General features: G+C 39.1%; 1 protein-coding gene across 1 annotated transcript in view; it reads right to left on the bottom strand.

The window, feature by feature from the left end:
* Positions 1–20,677, bottom strand: part of RARB (retinoic acid receptor beta) — a 108,733-nt gene that overhangs the window by 48,489 nt on the left and 39,567 nt on the right. Inside the window, exon 3 of the mRNA XM_044449429.1 lies at positions 6,612–6,753. Within this exon, the coding sequence (XP_044305364.1) occupies positions 6,612–6,753 (142 nt within the window). The remainder of the gene's footprint in view (positions 1–6,611; positions 6,754–20,677) is intronic.

The following is a 20,677-nucleotide window of genomic DNA, read 5'->3' as shown; positions in this document are numbered from 1 at the left end:
CCTTTCCCAGGGGCAACAGTATATTATTCATCCCTTTCAGGAACCTCAGCACTCATCTGCTTTCCACTAGGAATGACACCCCGCCCCACCCCCCACCAACTCTGATCTGTCCAGCAGTCATTCAGGAAATCCCCTCTTCCTGATTCTGCTGTGTGGGAACAGCTATTTTTCTTTTGCCAACCTTGCCTGATATTGCTCTTCTGCTCTTTCTAGTTCAAAACAGTTCTTTCCAATTCTACTTATTCTTTACTTATGACATCTCATTAAAAATGCTAGGTCAATGCTCAGCTGGAAGCTTCAGGTAGTTGGTGTTGTTGTTTTTCATAAATGGGCACAATTCTCCACCCATTAAAAGACAAATGAATGCCTTCAGAAAGAGTGGGGTGCTAAGAGACACCCCATAGAGCACTCTGGGCCCTGGCAGGTCAACCCCGGTGTTGTGTGGATACTCTGCAGCTCCTCCTTCCATTCACAGGGAAGTATTCCAACTCAAGCATCACCTTACCACAGGCAATGGCTAGTTCATCTGCAGATATACCTGCACAGGAGTGGCTTGATGGGAACAGCAACTTAGTTCTCATCAAACGCTGCAGGCTGCCCCTCAATGTACAGCTGCACACATGCATGGAAAGCAAGGCTCAACATGCACCGTTATTCCTTCAGCTGTCTGTTCAATTGTCTGGAATACCTTTCCAAAAAAAAAAAAAAAGACTGGCAAATGAATTCATGGACTATTAATCTGCTGTACATGGCACAGGAGGGAAAGCTCATTAGATGAGTAGATGCAATTATGGCTATTACATAACCATCTCCACTGAACATAGATCTCATTTTGTTATTCATAATTTACTTTTAAGTTGCTGCTATAAACTCTTAAAAGTAGAGCAAAAGGGCAGCGCAAACCTGGGAAGGGAGGTTGAAGGAGGAGGAAGAGGACTAGAAAGATCCCTGCAGGAGAAACAAATCTATTTGCCTACCGAAGGTCAATAAACACTACCCTTCAAAGAAATTGTGTTTAATCACAGGGGGAAATGCATGGGCAAATTTCAAATTAATCTCCATTCTGCTATTATGGGATATGACTTATAGCATACTGTCTATGTCGTAAGACTAGAGGCTCTTGTTCAAGGAACATAGGGAATTGCCTTACGCTGAGGTCGGACCACTGATTCATCTAACCTTGCATTGCTTGACAGCAGCTCTCCAAAATTTCCAGCAGAATTTATTCTCAACCTTACCTGGAGTGGTCAGAGATTGAACCCAGAACCTTCTGCATGCAGAGCAGGTGCTCTACTACTGAGCCACAGTCCCATATTGACTCATGTGTGACCAGTGTGTGGAAAAAACAGCGCATTTCCAGTTTATACAATGACATTCAGCTTGTGGGCATGTAAGCCTTTTTACCTACAGTCCTCAGGTAAAGGCCTCCATTTGAACATAACCAGGTAAATCTGCAGAGTTTGGGGTATATGAAGTCAGCAGCAAGGCTGGCTGGCACAGCTCTGCTCCAGCTCATGATGCTCCTCAGTGTGTGAGCTCAAGGTCTGAAGAGAGCTTTCCGTTTTCACTGTACCTCCAGGCCCAGAAAAAGCTAACCTGTTGCATCTCTAGCTGGCATGCCAATGAGCCTTGTCAAAGAGGGTAATGGGGAACCCTACCTATAGCACACAAACAAGCTCTTTGATGTGTTGGATCAGGGCTGTTTGCTTTTTCCTAGTACAGTGCAGTTCCTATCTCAGTTTGGACTTCTGGACACTAATCAAAAGGGAAAATACAAATCTGTATGTACCATCAGCCTCGGTTCATTAGCTCTGCAGAGAAAGAGAGAAGGGGAAAAATCACAGTAAAAGGGGCCATAAAATCCCTGGATATGTTCAAAGAGAATAATTATTCTGCTACAAATCTCTGAATTAATTGCATTTCACCATTTACCTAGCTGAAAGTAAATCACTAGATAGTATAATAAATGGATTCTGCGGCTCCTTCCAATCATATAATACTCAGTGGTGCCTTTAAAATTCCATCAATGGCAGGGACTGGGTACTGATTTTGCACACATAGCTGCTTTCTATAGAAATTGCCTGAAAGGGTAGGAGTTTGGCCTCAGGGACATATGCACCTTGTTTTGCTTTTTCATAAGACGTCCACAGAACCAAACAGTAATGTGGATGCAGAAAATTTCACACAAGTTCAAGTTGGACATTCATTCTGCCTTTGCCCTCAGGAGCAGGCATTTTGATTGCTATTTCAGTTGTCTACCATGATTAAGTTTTCTGTTGGGGGCTGGTTAAGCAGTGTAGTCTTGTTTTTCAATATGGCCTTGGAAATACCTTTTTGCCCTTTGTTTGTGGCATTTGAGCTCTAAGACACAATGGGATGACAGCCAATCAGGCACAGAACAGTAGCGATGGAAGTGGGCAAGAACCAACACAATCATGCACACAAGTCAGCTTCCTAAAAACAGAATGTAAGAGAATTCTGCTTCTGTTCACAAATCATGCCCTATTCACAATATCAAGAGTGCTTTTCTTCCCCTGAAATATTAGCAAATTGCTGAATTGGAGACTGCATGTTTAAAAAAACACTTTAGAAACAGAAATACATTTTCCTGTTTTAGTCAATGGGGGAACAGTGCATGCTTTTGAAAAATACACACCAAAACCATACTTTTCATGTTTAAAATGTGTACTTTGCCCATTTAAACCAGAAAAGTGGTAGAAAATGAAAATGGGAACAGGTCAAAATGTGCTTCAAAGTGTTTTTTGGAGAATTTAGATAAGCTCACTCATGCCTAGTTTAAGCACACATATCTAAAGAAACATATTGAAAAATGTCAGAATAGAATGTATCTTAAAACATTACTCTTTCTGGAAGGTGCCTATTTTCAAAGAGAACACAATGGCCAATTTGGACTTAACACTGAACTCAATATTATGTGCCATGAGTTTCAACAAGCATTTCACCTTGTACACTCTCACTTTTTATTTATTTGTTACATAAATACCCGTTATTTCTATGACATTTCTTCCTTTGTTCTAGAATTTTCTACAGCAAGCTAGCAATACTAAACAGTAACTACTGTGGAAAAGGACAACTAAAAAACAAGCAAAGTACATGATTTTCATCTCATAGCGAAGCAATAAGCAAATTCTACAGCTCTGCAGGATGCTGTGGAAATATAAATGGGATGGCTTGTATTTTACTCAACGCATAATTTAATTTGCTCAAATACAATGGCACCAGGTCACATCTAAGGAACATGCTGCCTTCCTTGAAAACATCTGAGCAATCCCTCCAAAAGTTTTGGTTCTCATTCACACAGTATGCTTCAGAAACATCATCTTTTACTCAAACTATGTTCATTATTGATAAACAGTATGTTCAGGAAAATAAGAGGAAAGTCAATCTGTGCATTTTGAAGGGAACAATGTAAAGAAATTGCATTTTGAGCATATTTTCCACAAAACTTTATCATGCCTGTGTCTTCCACAAGGGAAATTACTCAGCAATTTCTAGAAAACAGTAATTTTACTTGGTATTTTACAGTTGAGAATAAAAATAAAATGAACACACATGCTCACCACTTCATGAAATCATTGCAACTGGTGCTTTATTCTTTCTGATAAATTTTACTGATCCCACACAAAGAACCCAGCTTTTCTTATGCACCTCAATACCACTCACCTGGGTTTGTAATACAGATTGGCTGTACTGCCAGACACATCTCTCCAGGTGTTCATCCTGAACTTTAATTTCTTTTAAATTAATGATGTGATGATGATTAACTTTGGGTGGCTGGAAAGTGAAGAATCAACTTCCATCCACCCTCCTTTTCCCTTTCCTTTCCTTTTGTGGGTCAAGAGGCAATCCCAGCAAGCCAGCTAAGGTTTGGTTTCTGTTGTGGTTTCCATTTTTTTTTTTTTTTTTAAGTGAAGGGATGCTTCCACTTCCTGGTCTACTTGGGAGTAAGGTGTCCTTGTGTGTCTGTTGGGGCAGGGCATGGTAGGATTCCCTAAGCACGTTCCTTCTTTGAAAAAGGAATTCTGTTGTGGTTTATTGGGGCTATTATATGGTATGCCATTTAGGGCTCAGAGATCTTTACTCAGATTTTAGGCAGTGACCTACCTACCCCATCAGTTCTCTGTTTTCCTCCTGCAGATACATATTTTGTTCTGCTATATGGAGTGAAATATGTGGTTTGTGATTTCATGCTCAACTGTGCATGAAACTGTGCCTTGTACTCTTGCATCTTGTTTCTCCTTTGTGATTAGGCAGATGGTTGCGGTCTTATGACTAGGCTAGCCCCCACGGCATCCATTTTGTGGTGGTGCCCATGATAGATTTTCAGATTTCTAAACATGTTCACGGGCCCAAAGAAGTTAGTATCTGCTGTTCTAGCTGGACTAGAGCAATCCTATATACTTTTAACTTGGCAGTAAGTCCAACTGAATTGAATAGTACATATGCATGGGTATGAAGCCTAATAATAAAAATAGCCTTGTGCTTCATTTTTTACTAAAGCCCAGTGCCACATCACCCTTATTTAACCCAGAAGATATCAATAAGTGTACTTTTATTACTCCACTCCCCTGCCAACTCTGGTTACTGAAACATATCAACTGAATATTTTATACTGACTCCAAGTTGATACCCTCAATCCAAAATTTTGCTCTCAGACTGCTAAGAGTTCAATAAGTAATTTATACAGCAGTGGCGGCACTCCTGCTCTAGCATTGTTTCCTAACGCAGGTGCATAGTAGATCTTATTACACTCGGGGCATCTTGCTTTTCAGATTCCTTATGCTACTGATGCTTGTTAACACAAGGAAGAGTTTAGGATCTGCTTTGCTTTCACATCGTAGTTTGCCGCCATGTATTCTAACTGAGGAGTTTCAGGTAATTGAAGAAACACAGATGCTTAGATTAGTTTTCTGGTGTATGTTACAATGTGATCAAAAATCCTGCTTCTTACTGTCAGTACAGAAGAAGGCAGACTTAGGAGCATGCATTTAAGAGCAAAATTAAAATGTGATTTATTACTAAATATTCTGAATCTGACCTGCTGAGGGACAGAAGATACAAACGGCCTGAAGAAGGCATTTTCTGAAATTCACTAGTAAAACTGTGCAAATATGCCAAGATAAATATACAAAACAAAGTTGGCTTGTAGCAAAACATTACAATATATTCTCACCCTTAAAAAGGATGCTCCTGGTCAGGGTTCCAGTCATCTGGGCATTCCTCCAGGATGTTGTAAGTTGCCAGGGGCTAAAGCAAACAAATTCACTGCCCTTTTGCTATCCCATTTTTCTTTTTCAACAGAATACTCCATGAGCCCTAGAGGCCAGTGAATATGCTCGGTGCTTATTATTATTAAGACTTTCTTCCTCTAGGAAGTAAGCCATGGTAGCTTACATGGTTCTCCTCCTCTCCATACTGACTTCCTGTGAGGAGGGTTAAGCTGAGAGGCAGTAATTGGCCAGAAGTCACCCAATGAGCTTTATGGTCAAGTGGGACTGAGTTCCAGGCCAGTCCTCTTAACCACTATACCTCACCAGCTCTCTTAGTGGGTAATTTGTCATGTGTGAGGGCGTCATCCCAGATTTAATTTATTTTGGGAGTACTTTTGTATTCTGTATTCATTCTAAATGTCAATAGCACCTTCTTGTTTCCTAGTGATTTTTTGTGACACCAATCCTGCTGGCTGGGGGAGGGGGCTGAATTTGTTTTTTTCATTAAACTAAGAGCTTATTTACATGGCTGCTGTGTAGCACTGAGCTTGAGAAACGAAGAAGCTGTATTCTGTCAGTTTTATTCTGCAGTACTATCAAAGGTCCTTTGGACAAATGTTTCCCGACTCATCCCAGCCACTGTCCATGTTTATTTTTAAATCTGCCTGTGCACATGTTGGCTTGCCCACCAATCTTCACTAACAGACACCCCATTTTCAAAGCTGTCCTCTTTCATTCTGATTTTGCACATGCCCACTTTACTTCACAGCCTGAGAGATGCCTCTGTAACCTCCCCTTCAATCTTTTCCTGATTATCCACATGCTTCTCTCACACCATTGGACCTAAACAACAAACTTTAACACTTGGCATTTGGATGGCAGTGTGTGTGCATCACCGTGTTTATATATGCACACATTTGTACAGGTATACAAGTCTACAGAAAAAAACTTAATGTGCAGAAGAGTAAATATGTTAGCACTAAAAGTATAGAAAGCAGTAACCACAAAAAGTAGGAGCTGGTACGTGTGAAAGACCATGTATCTTTCCTTCAAGTAAAGTATACTATCCATTCTCACCCTATCTGGAGACGCTGCTTCTATCCTCACCAACCTAGTTGTGTCACCTGTGAGCATTCTATACATCCAAGTCCTGCAGGAAAACTCCCTATGTTTTCCTACCTGGACGTGCCCTGTGTGATATTAAGAATACTTTCTTTAAAAAAATAATAAAAAGTGGCATCTGAGTTGTTATAAAATAGCTGCCACACTCCTTTCTGACCCAAATATGTCTGATTAGGTAGCCATTTTCTCACAACCATCACCATAACCCAAACAGATAGACAGATAAGGCAAACAAGACCATTTCTACGATCAACTCACATTCTTTGGACATTCCCACTTCAAAGCACTTCTGTAGTCTGCAGTACTGGCAGCGATTCCTAGTGACTTTATTAATAACACAGTTCTTATCTCGGTGACATGTATAAACCATGTTCTTCTGAATGCTTCTGCGGAAAAAACCCTGCAATCAAACAGAAAAAAGGGGAATGAAATCTCTCATTGTGTTACCATTTGTTCTGTGAAGTTGCTGAAGGAGCTGCAACATTATGACTGTATTTGACAACCCTCATGCCTTTATGAAATATTAAAGATCTAATAATGCTCCTTTGAAAACATAGGTCGTTTACTCAAAAATAAACAATGGTATACGAGCAGGGTACAGGCACGCAGTATATAGAAAAAGCATTCAGAAAAGAAAGGTCAAAGCCCTGGTCCATACATTCAGCTGGGGAAAGTCTGACATCTCCAGGCAGGGCTGGAAAAACTTCTGCTGAACCCCCGATAGGGACCAACGGTCTTGCTCAGTATAATGCTGTTTCCTATGTTGCAACCTGGCAGAGGAACAACATGGCTGCTTTGTTAAGGCTTCTGCAGGAGCAGTCATTCATCAAGACTGCAGGAGGAGCTCAGTCTCTGCTACCCCACTGGAAGTTGTAATACCAATGCACTTTGTACCGGAGTACTTTTTAAATATGTCCTGCTATAGATAGCTTCTCTCACATCATATATCTATTTCTTTGAAATTAAAGCATGGTCATCACAAATGGATTTTCCGTGCCATTTTGACAGCTTAAAGGCTGATACCGTAACACTGGAAAAATAAAAGCTCACTGCAAATAACATAATGGCTTGAAGACCTAACAACGCTTTAAATATTTGAGCAGATGACATATAGGCGTCAGTCTTAAATGGGTATATATACAGATATTTGGTCTGCCTTTGTTGAAGCTTATGTAATAACAGATACACTTCCTTTCAGACGGTTAGCTATTTGCATCTGTGTGTGTGTGTGTGTGTGTGTATCTTTTCTTTCCTTTGTTTAGACTTGTCTTGTTTTGAAGAAATTAAAAGTAAAAATGAATTGTAAAAACTAGGACAAGGTCATTTTATAACATCCATGTTTATTTAAAAATAAAATGCCATTCTGGATACAGCTAAACACTCTATAAACAGACAATCTTGATTGACTTTCAAAGCAATCAAAACACTTCAGTTCAATAGCATGTACTTATGGATTATAATTATACAACTGACATTTCCTATTTACTTTCATAATGCCAGAATTTTAAAACTATGAGTTAGTTCGAGATTAGTCATACCTTCACTAGATCTATTGAAAACAATGAGATTTATTAACTATGACAAATTTTATTAACTCAGACAAGTAAATACTGTTTTTACTCTGTTTTTGAGCTTTTAATTGATTTTAATTTAATTCTAATTATATTCTCATTGTTGGTTTTATCAGTGATTATAAGATATGCTGAGTTCGTGTAGAAGGGGAGAATAGAAAGCAACGTAAGCAAATAAATAAATGAATGAATAAATAACCCTAAGTCAGAATTCATACCAATATATCTATGAAACCAGAATGGAAAAAAATCATCAAATTAAAAGAGAAAAAAAATCCAATTTAAATAAATCTAATTTAAACCAAACAGCTGATTTTTATTTTTTAAAAAATCATTGTTTACTCACCCTGATTCATTCTATATTTTAAACACATCTGGGGGAAACAAACAACACAAAATACCTTAATGTTAGCCCCATGGCAAGTCCATTCAGTAATCATTTTGGTAATTTAAGAACCCAGAAATACTCATTTTCGGTCCTTCATAAAATTGCAACATGGTGTCACATAATTTCAGTTAGATTCTCAGTCCTTTCTTGATTGGAGGAAAGCAATTCTCCCCCTCCCCAACAGAGAATTGCAGGGCCACTCTACCATTAGGCAGCAAACGGTAGGGAGCAGGGAGGAATGGCAGGGTGTTGTGAAAGAGCTACATGTTCCATGTGGCTTAACCTAAGCCTCCTAAACTAGTCTGCAGCATTCAGGAGTGACAGATAAAGCTATAGCAATGTCAGGAATGAAGTAAGATTCAACTAGCTCGTCGGTCATTTGTGTGGAAGGGGTCAGGGCATGTCACCTTGTCTTTTGCCAGGGGAAAACTTATAAGCCAGCTGGGAGATTTGGTCTTGAGCAAATGTATCCGAAGTATCACAGGCAGGGGTCAGATTCTGCAATTAGGTTTTCCTGTTGTTCCTCCTCCTGCAATTCTTTGCAGTCCTGGAAAACATGCTCCTGAAAACTTGAGGACCAAAATCACAAGCAAGTCTACTCACCTTTCCTCTAAGCAGATCAAGACAAAACACTTTTTTAACTAATGTCTTTGTTGTGTTAAACCTGACCAGTCAGGCTGGCTTTTTGGTATAAAAGAACTATTGCAGAGTCAGTGACAAAAAGCACAAGCAAAGTTAGAAGACTGGCAATTAGGGAAATGCAACTTTACAATAAGAAGTTGATTACAAATTGAATACCTCTTCTCCCTTTCAAATGAAATGGAACTGTCTCTACCTTCCAGGTGGATCATGCCGCTTATGGACCAATGGCTGGAAATGGTGAATGTTTCTCAAATGGTCCACGTTCTTAACCTGATGTAGTATGATTGGACTACTCCCATCCATCTCAGTTTGATCCCTAGAACACATTGCCACCCCACCCTTGAAATTGTCTGGCTCTCAGTGTCTGGCTTGTGCCTAGTTCGACCTCTTCATTGGCCTTGGAATTTCAGCCCATCTCTTCCTCTTCTGAATCCAAGTCAACAACTTTTGAAATCCTTAGCTGTAGAATCTTCAGAACATATGCAGAATCCTTATGTGCAATGCATGGACACAGTGAAAAAGAATCTGTATTATAGGTGAAGTTGGCCCAATCCCTACTCTGGAAAGGTATACAACAAGATGTTGGGGCCTGGAGCTGGTGCATGTGGGTACATAATAAATTGAAACTGGAGACAACTATCTTGCATGGACAGAAATGCCTTCAGTTTGTGGAATAGGCTCTTTGGAACTAAGTTCATGTATCTGCTTGTATGACGGGAAACCAAAACAACAATGCATTTTTAAAAATGAGCTACCCAATCCACAGAACATGAGAAACAAAACCCACACTATAATCATTACAAGAAAGGATATCTAAGCCATTTGACTTGCATTTATAGGTCACCTGTTTGACAGTTGTCCTTTTAGGCTACCAGACCTAGCCAATCCTTTTAAGCAAAGGGATTAATTACAATTGCTCAAGGAGGAAAATGAAACTCCTCCTCTCTTTTACAGGAAGTGCATGAACTGGTAACCAGAACAGGAAGGTCTCACTGCTCACTTACCCATGAGCAGCAGAGGACAAGATGTATTTAATACATTAAGTTGCCCCTCACAGCAAAATGTTGAGATACAATTTATGCACAAGATGTTCAGACTGACAGCATTCTTCACAGTAGGTGTTTATTTATTATGCTGGTTCTGACCATGTTGATGGAGTCTGAGAAAGTCACTGCAGTCTACAAGCAACTGCAAACTGCACAAACTCCACGATATGTGAGCCTTAAGTGACAAAACTGAGGACATGCTGTCAAGCTCCTAGTAGAGCTGCATAATGTATACAGATGGGACTGAGCATGTAGGCAAGCTTGATACAACTGCCTTATTAGGCTATTAAAGAACTGACAACATATGGAAAAGCTAAAGAAACTATTTATAAAAACTTGTATACTTGATTACAAAATGTTATTGCTAAATCAGGCCCTCCTTGGGGTCCCAATATGGCCATTCAGGGTTCCTCAGATCACTCACTCTTTACTTTAGGGTCCATCTCTTTTCTTCCAAATGCCTCATCATTTGCTGGTTTCTTACAGATTTGGGAAGGCTGTTCCATGTTATCTCAGTGGTGTGACTACTAATGAAAAATATGTGTAATCCTGTGTAATCAGGCTCTTTGTCACACTGGCACATACGTAGATCACTTGAACTGGATATGCCTAATTCCCATCCAAGCAGTAGCAGTGCCCTGTAAGGCTGGTGTTTGTGTACATTATTTCTGCAATGAGGACTTACAGCATTCATGTTAGGCAGGGTTGGGCAGCTGCTACGGGCCAGCACTCTACTAGGAGACGACTAACAAGGCTTCCCTTGTTCCTCCTCTTCACCACTGCACCTGATTGTTCACCTGACTCTCCCACAGGCAACAATGGCAGAGCAGTAGATGCCTCTGTCCACTCGCTCATTGGCTCTCCGCCTGTCAAGCAAGCAAGTAGTAGTAATGATAAGAAAGGGGATAAGAAGCAATAGCAGGTGGAGACAATGGCTGTGAGAAGGTAAACTCACTGAGGGAGTCCTCCAAAAACTGGAACTGGCAAATGTCAGAGGGGACCAGGAGGTAGTGTTCAAGACTTCCTATGTCTCCAATGCTTCTCTCCTGCAAATCCTCTCCCCTGTGCATCTCCTTTTGGATGTTCTTCTGGTCTTAGAGACTACCTGGGAAGGAAGGAAATAGGCTAGAAAAATCTAGCTGAGGGAGGCAGGGGGATTTCTATAGCAGAATCATCAGGTGAAATGAGCAGATGCCTAGCTCATTTATCCTTCCAGCTGAGACTTCCCTGAACATGAGTTTGGGAGCCTTATTCTTGCTTCATGGCATTTAGTTCTTCCCTGATTGGTCATTGTACACATGGTGAGCTCCAAGCTGGTGCTTGCTATCTCAGATTAGACCAGATACCATTCAGAATCTGCCTGGAACAGAAGAAAAATTCACGCTGTGTTGTTCACCAGCAGCATGAAGGCAGGAAATGGACCTGAAATTTCACACTATGACAGGCTCCAATCTTGGCTTGTATATTTGGCATTTCCAAGAAAACTACACGTGTAGTAAAATGGAAACATATAATTTATAATCTGTAATAACAATAATAGTAATGACATAATGTTTTTAAATTAATAGCCAGTGGGGTATGAAGTCACTTGAGTATTTTTTTAAGTAATCCATTTGCCCACATTTTGGTCTATTTATTAGTGTTGAGCATTCTTACGAGGGATGTATTATGTCGAGAGGCATAAGGAATTTACATGACCAATTCTCATTAGTGTTAATGGGTACTGCAGAACCCACATCAATTCTCCACGATAGGCGCATGGGAGCATCAGTGACAAAAATAAGCAGGAAGGTTATTAGCCTTGCATAGAAAATATAATATACTTGGAGAGTAATATGTTCAAACTTGCATCTCTTATATTTGCTATTTGAATATAGCGTGAAGAAGAGTGGGAAAAGCCAGAGACGTGCTTTCTTCTAACATGTTGTGCATAATAACAATTGACGGAAAGAACATGGATGGTTTTAATTTAGTAAATGAAAAAATGAATGCAGGAGCAGCACAGAACATGAACTAATTTGGTTTTTTGAAATATCTAATTTGCTCTTCTCTCTCTCTCTCCCCCGCCATAAATGTAGACCCTTATGAACAGCTACTGCTTCTCACATTAGTTCTACCCTTCCCTGCTTCCCTTATTTCCAAATTATGAAGACTGAAATACATACTCCTCCCCATTCTGCTTTCTCCCCCCACCCCCACCCCACGCAGCATCTTCTTATCTTAACGGGAGATGGATAGAGTATCATCCTGGCCATGTCGCATTAGGTGTCCTCATTTACAGATTGCAAGGGGGGAAGAAAAAATACGCCTTGTATAAATTATTCAGAATCTATTGTATCAGTGTGTGTTCTCTGAGCATTCACCACTGGCAAAGCAGACAGATTATTTTTCACTTTTAATTGTGTTGATACCTTATCTGTCCCACTGAAAGCAGAGATGGTATGTGAAACCACATGTGCCCGGGAAGCAAATAAAGCCAGTTACCAGGTCCATTATTTAAAGCCAAAATAACCCATTTAGACAATGTTACTTTAACACAATGCCAAAAAAATAAAAGGCCAACCTTGTTGCTATTTACTTTTGTAATGCGTGTCTTTTACTATGTCAGACATGAAAGAGTTTAGTTCAGGGATAGGTTGCTTAAAGAAGATCTGAACAGATTTAATAACCAGTGTCACAAAGAACTTCAGAGTGCCATCTGGGTACAAAGGAAGCCATTGTTTGCATCACATCCTTGCTGATGCTAAGCCAAATGCCCCCTTGCTCAAAATTCAAGGGCATTTGACTACCCATCCAATGGAATGTATGTCATAATAACAAACCCCATTAAAATGTCTGATTAATCTATCCCAAATCATGCTGTCCCTTCTCCTTAGGCATATATATCATGTGAGTAATTCATATGATTTAAAATCCATAATTATGACTATTCTGTGTCTCAAAAGGGTGTGGAGGAAGGAGGAAATTGCCTGACCTGGCACAATATATTTGTTCTTAAATCACTAGAATGATTTCCAGTATGTGGCATGCCTTGTCTTATTTAGAGGGGCAGATGAATTCCAAGTAGAAATTTTGAGTTGTAAGTTAACTGCATGATGTGCAAGCTTCTGTTCATTAAGAAAGTGGCTCAGCAGAGACACAGAACTTTGAAGCAATCCACTAATCACGTTTGTGTAGACTGAATATCTGTCCTTCCAGAAAGGCATTTGCTGATTTGGCTTTTCTGCAAAAAATGGGCCAGGATGACTATCATGAAGCTAGAATAGCAGTATAAAGCACTCAAATACTCATACAGATCTACACAAGCTTATTTTCCAAGCACTGTGCTAACGTAAAGGTGATCAACAGGGTCTGCTCAAAGGTATGGTAAAATGATCCAAGGCAAAGGCAGATTAGGACAAAGCTCTCTCTAAATTCAGATGAGCTAACACATGCTCAATGAAATTTTGATTATGGTTGCCAGGTACCAATCTGAAAATGCCTCTTGCACTTTTAAGAGTTGCACACAAAGCAGATTTTCCCTAGATGTGGCCTCTCTTATCATAAAATTCAGTGACATTCTGCATTTTATGGAATGATACTCACAGAACAGCCTAGTTTATTCTGTACTTTAGGAAAAAGTAAAAATTGGAATGCCTGTACTTTGGGTTTCCAGTCACATTGAAATGCAACGAAGCCACGTAGTTATCTTTTTTACCCTCTTAATGCTCCAAGAAATTTTACTTTTGTCTCTTTTCCGAACCAGTCTTACTCAGAAGTTAGAGTCACTGAAATCAATTCCAGCACCAACTATATTTGTGGGAATCATCTGGTCCCTGGGGCTACTTATTGCTAACATATTCTTGGGAGGTCATTTGGCATGACATTCAGCCCTAATTTGGTGTGATTGCAGTCCCACTGCAAATATGAGTCATTTTTTTTTTACAAGGATACGAAAAATAAGGCTCTGTCTTTTCTGTTTCTTTTGGCCAGTTGGCAGAAAGACAATTACAAGTGCATTAACCAGCTCTAAGCAGCAGGGAATAAAACTTAATTGTATCATAGATATTGGTGAGGTTGGATTTTGAACTGTCAATACTGTATCAGTAACAAACAACTTCCAGTGAAATCCACATGCCTTTGTCCTAAAGTGTATCTTCTGACTGGAGTGATTTAATTTATACTTTGGTGCACATTCAGTAGATGACAACCATAGTCACATGAGGAATACATGTGTTTTATTACTTTTTTGAGCTTGCACTAGATTTTTATCATACCAAATTTACCTACAACCTTTTCTTTGATTGATTGATTGACTGACTGATTATTAAACTTCTCTACTGCTATTTTGGTCTGGAGGCTCTTTAAACAGATTACAGCAGAATAAAAACACATTATAGCAACAAAAACAATCAATTAAATACACAATAATAAACAAAAGACAGTAAAACAAAATAATATGCTTCAGAGTGTTCAGAATGATACATGATAGGTTTTAGATGCTAGACGTATTCTATGGAAAGTTTCTACCCCACCACTCTAGACCATAATAGGCCTATAAAGTAACCCATGATTATAAAGCATACATGATACATAACAGATTCCACTAAAACCAGGTAAAAATCTAAATTGTCAGTATCCAAGATTTAACAGCATCTGAAAAAATAAGTATATTTCTGGAATGAATTGTGGTGAATGAGGCAGAGAACCTCAGCTTCTGGATGGCATAGAAGCAAAATAATAATCCTAATACAATGTAAGGTTCCAATATATACACATTTCTGTATATTTTCCAGACCAAATCAATGTTTGAACCAAGAAGCCTTATAAGGGTCAGGACCACAATACCTGCAGGAGACCCTTTCTGGTGATAGTCTGACATCTGAGATCCATCTCCAAGCACCTTTGCTTAGGGAGATTCAGAGGATCACAACAAGATGGAAGGCCTTTTCAGTCGTGACCTAGTAAGGCTCACCTGATGCCAGCATTGACAGGTGGGAAGGAACACCTGAACCCATCCCTTTGCATGGGCGTCTTTCTGCAAATATAAATAATCTACATCATAAACCCTTATGTGGCAGACTTCATCATGCCACTGGGCTGTTATCCCAGTATATACTACTCTTTCATAATGTAAATAAAGTTTCTACATCTTAATCTGGCCATAAATCCCCTTCAATCAATCATTTTAAAATTAAAAACACTGTGTTCTATCAAAAAATATTTTGCCCTTTTCATGTCATTCCCACTTCCATTTTGTAAGGAAAAAAGCAGGATATAGCTCTCTGGGCTATGGGGCATTCTATAAATGTTAAAGTTGAATAAAAGAAATATAAATTTAACCAATCTTGTTTCCACAGTCTCCATTTAGAATACTAATAGTAGTGATACATATATCATTCATTTCTTATGTAGTGCCTACCATTTTCTACATGCTGTGGAAAGATTAGAAGGTACAGCACATGCCTGCCAAGAGGTCACCATTTAATGCAAGTGATACAAAAGGAAAATAGGCTGGAAAGGGAAGAGGAAAGCAAAGAAATTCAGATACAAATTCTGAAAATTCAGCTTACATATACTAGCTTTCTAGAGCCTGAAGCAAAGCTTGAAGTATTTATAGACTCCAATGAATCAATAATCTAGGCAGATGATATTGGCACAATGCTTTATTCAAAAGGAAAGTTTCAAAGTTAGAATCCAGACAGAGTCAAAGTCAAGAGTTCAAATCTAGTCAAGATCTCTCCAAGATTCAAGGCAAGCAAGAGCACAAGCTTTAAGAAAAGTTGGGGCAGGGAAGGGTTTTTTTAAATGTTTTTTTGGAGGGCACTTTGGATACAGTTCCCAGAAAATATTCTTTAGTCTCTGCACTGGCTTAAATACAGAGGGAGTTCCCCTGCAGGAGTTCCCCTTCTGCAGGAGTTCCCCTTCTGATGATCCAGCCTGACAGGAGAATCCAGCCTCCAGCCTCTAAGCGACCACTGTGTCCAAGAGGAAAGTCTCTGTTCTGCGTTCCTTAGTTGATGGCTTAACTTGAGAGACAATCCCTAAAGCCTGCTCTGCTTCACAATCTTTCTGTTCAGTTCAAACAATCCCAGCCAGTAAACCACTCGGGACTAAATCTTGTGCTTTGCCTGTTAGGGCGTATCACTGAATCAGTATTCCAAATTAGACTGTTGCTCCAAAGCTACAGGGCCAACAGCAGCACATTCTTTCACTGAAGAAGAACTGAAGAACCTTCAAGTCCTGTGGAAGTCCACCAGGAGTTCTGTGGACTGGTAGGACATACCTCACTGGCCAACATTAAGCAGGTGCACATCCTAACATCTTCAACATTAGCAGGGCATCAGAAACGGGCAGTAATCCCCCACCAAAAGCCCTCAGCCCAACCTCCAGGTAGTCCAGCCCTCTAGGTAAGCACAGAAATCTTCTCCATTCGAACTTGCCAATCAGGGCTCACGGTGGGAATTTCAATCTAGTGAGTGTCTGTCATTGCAACCTGGTCATCCAAGGTATAAAAGGGCAGATTACCTTCTGCCTTCTGGGTCAACTGCCATTTTGCTGATGATTGAACTTATTGTTGAAAACAAAAATACAGTTTTTCTTTTCTCTCACTCATGTTTAATAGGGCAAAACACGCCCGGCCCGAACCCATTGTGTCCTCCAGACTGAACATCAAAAGCAGATTCTCTGCATAGCCAATTTTATCCACCATGTCTAACTGCAGGAGAGAATTGCATGTGGCAAGTCCTGAACACAAGATGAGAGTTCACTCTAGAAAACTTATCCAGGAATTCTTGGAGATAAATGGTAGAAGAGGGATCCACATAGAAAAATTTACTATGTATAAGAGGTTTAGATTCATTTGAGTTAATGAGTGTTTTAGGAAAGATCACTGGAATTTTTAGACACTTATAAATCCTAATTAGAAGACTGAAAGTAAACCTGGGTGCACTGAGTACAACAGATACCTCTGTACAATAACACTACATTAATTTTAGCCTCTTTGGGAAGTCTGATTAAAATAATTCCATAGCAGTAAAAGTGCTTTTGATCTGAGAAAGAACTGAGTCCCTTAACATGGCTGAATGCCAAATACAGGGGGTGAATGATCACTTTTTTTAATATATATATATTCAATGCACTCTAACCTAATTTAGGTAGGCCCAGACCTCTAACCCACTGAACTCGTAAACTGTCACAATCTCCAATTGTGCTTCAACCAGCTCAGGCTTATCCAAAAGGCCATCCACTCTTAACTACTCTTCGTTTTTCTTCCTCCAGGGCCTCAGGATTTATGCCACCAATTAAGACAATAATGAGTGCCCCAGGCTGACCTCCCAGGAGCAAGAATTAATTAAGCACAGTATTTCTTACTAAAGAATGACACTTTCCCAAAGCATTTATGCAGTTGCTCTTTTTTTTCCAGATATTATCGTATTTCCATTCCACATTCCCAAATTATTAACCCAAACTGGTACAACACTGCTTCAGTGCGCATTTATCCAATGCAGCATAAAATGTTTTAGATATGTTGGGTAGAGTTCATCATTCAAGATGATTGAAAATGAAGTCATTTAACATCTATTGCAAACCCATACATTTTTAGAGCTGTAAAAAAACCCAGTAATGCAAAATTTCATGAATATAATCAGTTTAAGTACAGATGAAACAACAGCTTTGTATCAAAAGTATTTTTCTTATTATAGGATTTGTTAAACCAAATCAGAGCATACAAGTCTCCAAAAATTCATTGAGTTGTTTTAAAATGAAATGACCTGTTTTTTGTTTTTGCACCCTGCCTTTGTTTTTCCATTATTTCAGGCTCAAAGCTAAGCAAGTATAGATTGCACATTCTTTAAAGACTTGAAAAGCTCTTTCCTCCACAGTACAATCCTGTTTTCAACTCTGCTTCTTAGAAAAGGGAATATGAAATATAATGGGACACAAAAAGATCAAATATCTCTTACACACCCAGAGTCCTGGTTTGTTCTGGACAAAATCCTGCCTTCTAACCATTTAGATTTTAACTAATTTGAGGAATAATTTAATTCTTTATATTAAATAATTCCAGAGATCATTTATTGCATTTAAAAAAAATCTAAGCACTCTAACCTAACAGGTGGATTAGTGCTACTTCAGGCTAGGGAACCTGTGATTATCCAAACTGATGGACTCCAAAAGCCCTGACCATTGTGCATGCTAGATAGGATTGATGGAAGCTGGAGCACAACAAAACGGCTGGTCTCCTACTCCTGCACTAGAGTATTAGTCTTTTGGCTACAAAAGGCTAATACAGAAGCTTTGGCCATCTTATAGAAAAATGGGATATTAGAGATGTTAAACTTACTTATTATCCTTCAGGAAACTATTTTTAGAACTATGCAAGACACGAAGAAGAAAAATAATTAATGGCAGTGATACAGAATTATGCTAAAAAAGAATGAACTAAATTTTACGTACTTTTGTGCTGAAGATTAACTGGAACTGTTCATCTTTGTTAACAATAACCCCTCAATCCCATCTGGCAAATGTCAGGACAAACTGACACTATAAGAAGAGCTTTATACTTAAGTAAGTCATTTCCCCTACATACACCTTATATATGCTAATATTCCTGTCCTGAAAGGTTTTTCCTTTAGGGACTCACCTTAGACATGGTTATGTTTGCCTGTCCTAAAGGTTCTTCTTTTTGTGTTGTGTTGCCTTAATCCATTCAACTCTACTGTTTTATTCTCATGTGCCTAGGGCAAATTGCCTACATGATTCCACCCACCACCCCCACAACTGTGTATGTAACTGATAGGTATTAAAAGTATCTTGTAGAGACTTCATCTTGGCAGTCCCTTTGGGACTACCTACATGCTGCATGCATTTCCTGTATGTCCGAATAAACTGGATATGTTCTTTTGATTGTACATGCCCAGCATACCTGCTCTCGCTGCTTTTCCTTGTCATAAGGCTGTAATACAGTGTGATTTACTTCTGTGTAGACATGTGTAGGATTGTTTTGCCAGCTTTGGAGATTAGCCTTGGTTGTTCAAAATCAGATTTTAATGGGTCGTGTAGTAGGGTACTCCTTTTCAGTTCAAAATATTTAAAGCCCTATTGTGCATGTAATCATTCATTTTTATTTTTATTTTGCTTTTGCAGAAGTTATTTGTTTTCATTTACTTTTGCAAAAATGACTTACATTTTGTGTTTAGTAAATTGTATATTACAAGGTGAGAAATGACAGGTTATAAAAATCTTCAGCTTGGATCACTCATGGAATTCATTTAATTAAGAAGATGGTTCTAGAACCCAAGATGCTACTTTTTTGGAGATGTTTTCCAAAGACCCATTTAATTTGGTGTGTCATGCTTGCCTTCTTACCAACCAGCATTTCCACCGACATTACCAGTCAAACAAGGTCATGTTCTTTGCATACATGCTGTGAAGCCTGCTGTGTTCATTGATTGTAAAGGAACTAATGATATATATTCAAGATCAATAGGCAAATAAGCATGTTAGACTTTCCTTTTTTCCCAAAATAACATGCTCCAACAATTTAAAAGGGTCTGTTACACTTTGCATGGAATAATCTCTTCTTGTATAGGTCTTAAGCAACTCCAGGACTATCCTTGGACTAAGTTTTGGGTTTACAGGTACTTTTAAGGCATCTTTTTATTAGCTGAGTCTGAATATTACCATGGTAAAGAAGTTGTGTGACCGCTCAGATATGCTTCTGGAAAACCATTCACAATGATGAAGTAAATGGAACCTAGAAAACTTATTGGATGCTTGCTTCAACAATTGTAACAAATAAAAACAGTGAAGAGTTAACAGTTGTGTTCTTCAGAGGAACAGAAGCAGGTCTATACATGTAGCCATCATCCCCACATTCTAACAAGGAAGTGAACAGGTCCATCTACTGCATTTGCTTATGATCTACTGGCATCTGGACATACCTGAAGATCTCAAACCAGTGACCAGATCTGTAGCAAGAAAGCATGAAAGAATGTGCTTGAGAATGCATTTGTTCAGAGCAACACATTCTATCTTTACTGTTGATACTATCCTACCACTTAAAACAGCCTCCCCTAACCTGGTACCCTCCAGAGGTTTTGGTCTAAGTCCTACAGGTCTCTGCTATGGTTGCCAATGATCAGTAATGCTGGGAGTCATAGTCCAAAACAATGGAGACCACCAGGTTGTGAAAGGCTCACCTAAAAGAAGGGATGGAGGAAAAGGTAATATCTCTGAAATATGCTGCTATGGTCCCTGCTATTAGTCAAAGTGATGGGGGGATCATGAAATGGCAGCAAATTGTTATTTATCATTTTTGCATGTTTAATACCAGGAATTTGCAGCCTCAGGCGCCAAAATAATTTGGCTTGCCCTTAATACTATGCTTCTTGACCGGATGTGGGGTTGCTTCTATTTCTCTGCCTCAAGCAGTAAATTGTCTTAGAGCACCCATGCTCTAAACAGGTACAAAACAAGAGCCATGTGTTTGGACCTCTTTGGAGGAAGAATGGAATACAACTGTAATAGATGAAAATGGAAGTGCATTCAACTTTATCACTTAATGTTTATATGTTATTTTCCTGCTCTGTTTTCTAAGGAAAAAACTTAAGCAAGTTGATATATATACTGTGATTGTCACTTAACAATTCTTTTTCATTTATTCCATAGAAAGATACCAAATATAGTTCCAAC

This window comes from Varanus komodoensis, unplaced genomic scaffold (genome assembly GCF_004798865.1).
Source record: "Varanus komodoensis strain SLA01 unplaced genomic scaffold, ASM479886v1 scaffold58, whole genome shotgun sequence".
Classification (NCBI taxonomy): Eukaryota; Metazoa; Chordata; class Lepidosauria; order Squamata; family Varanidae; genus Varanus; species Varanus komodoensis.
This window is presented reverse-complemented; position numbering and strand designations above follow the sequence as displayed.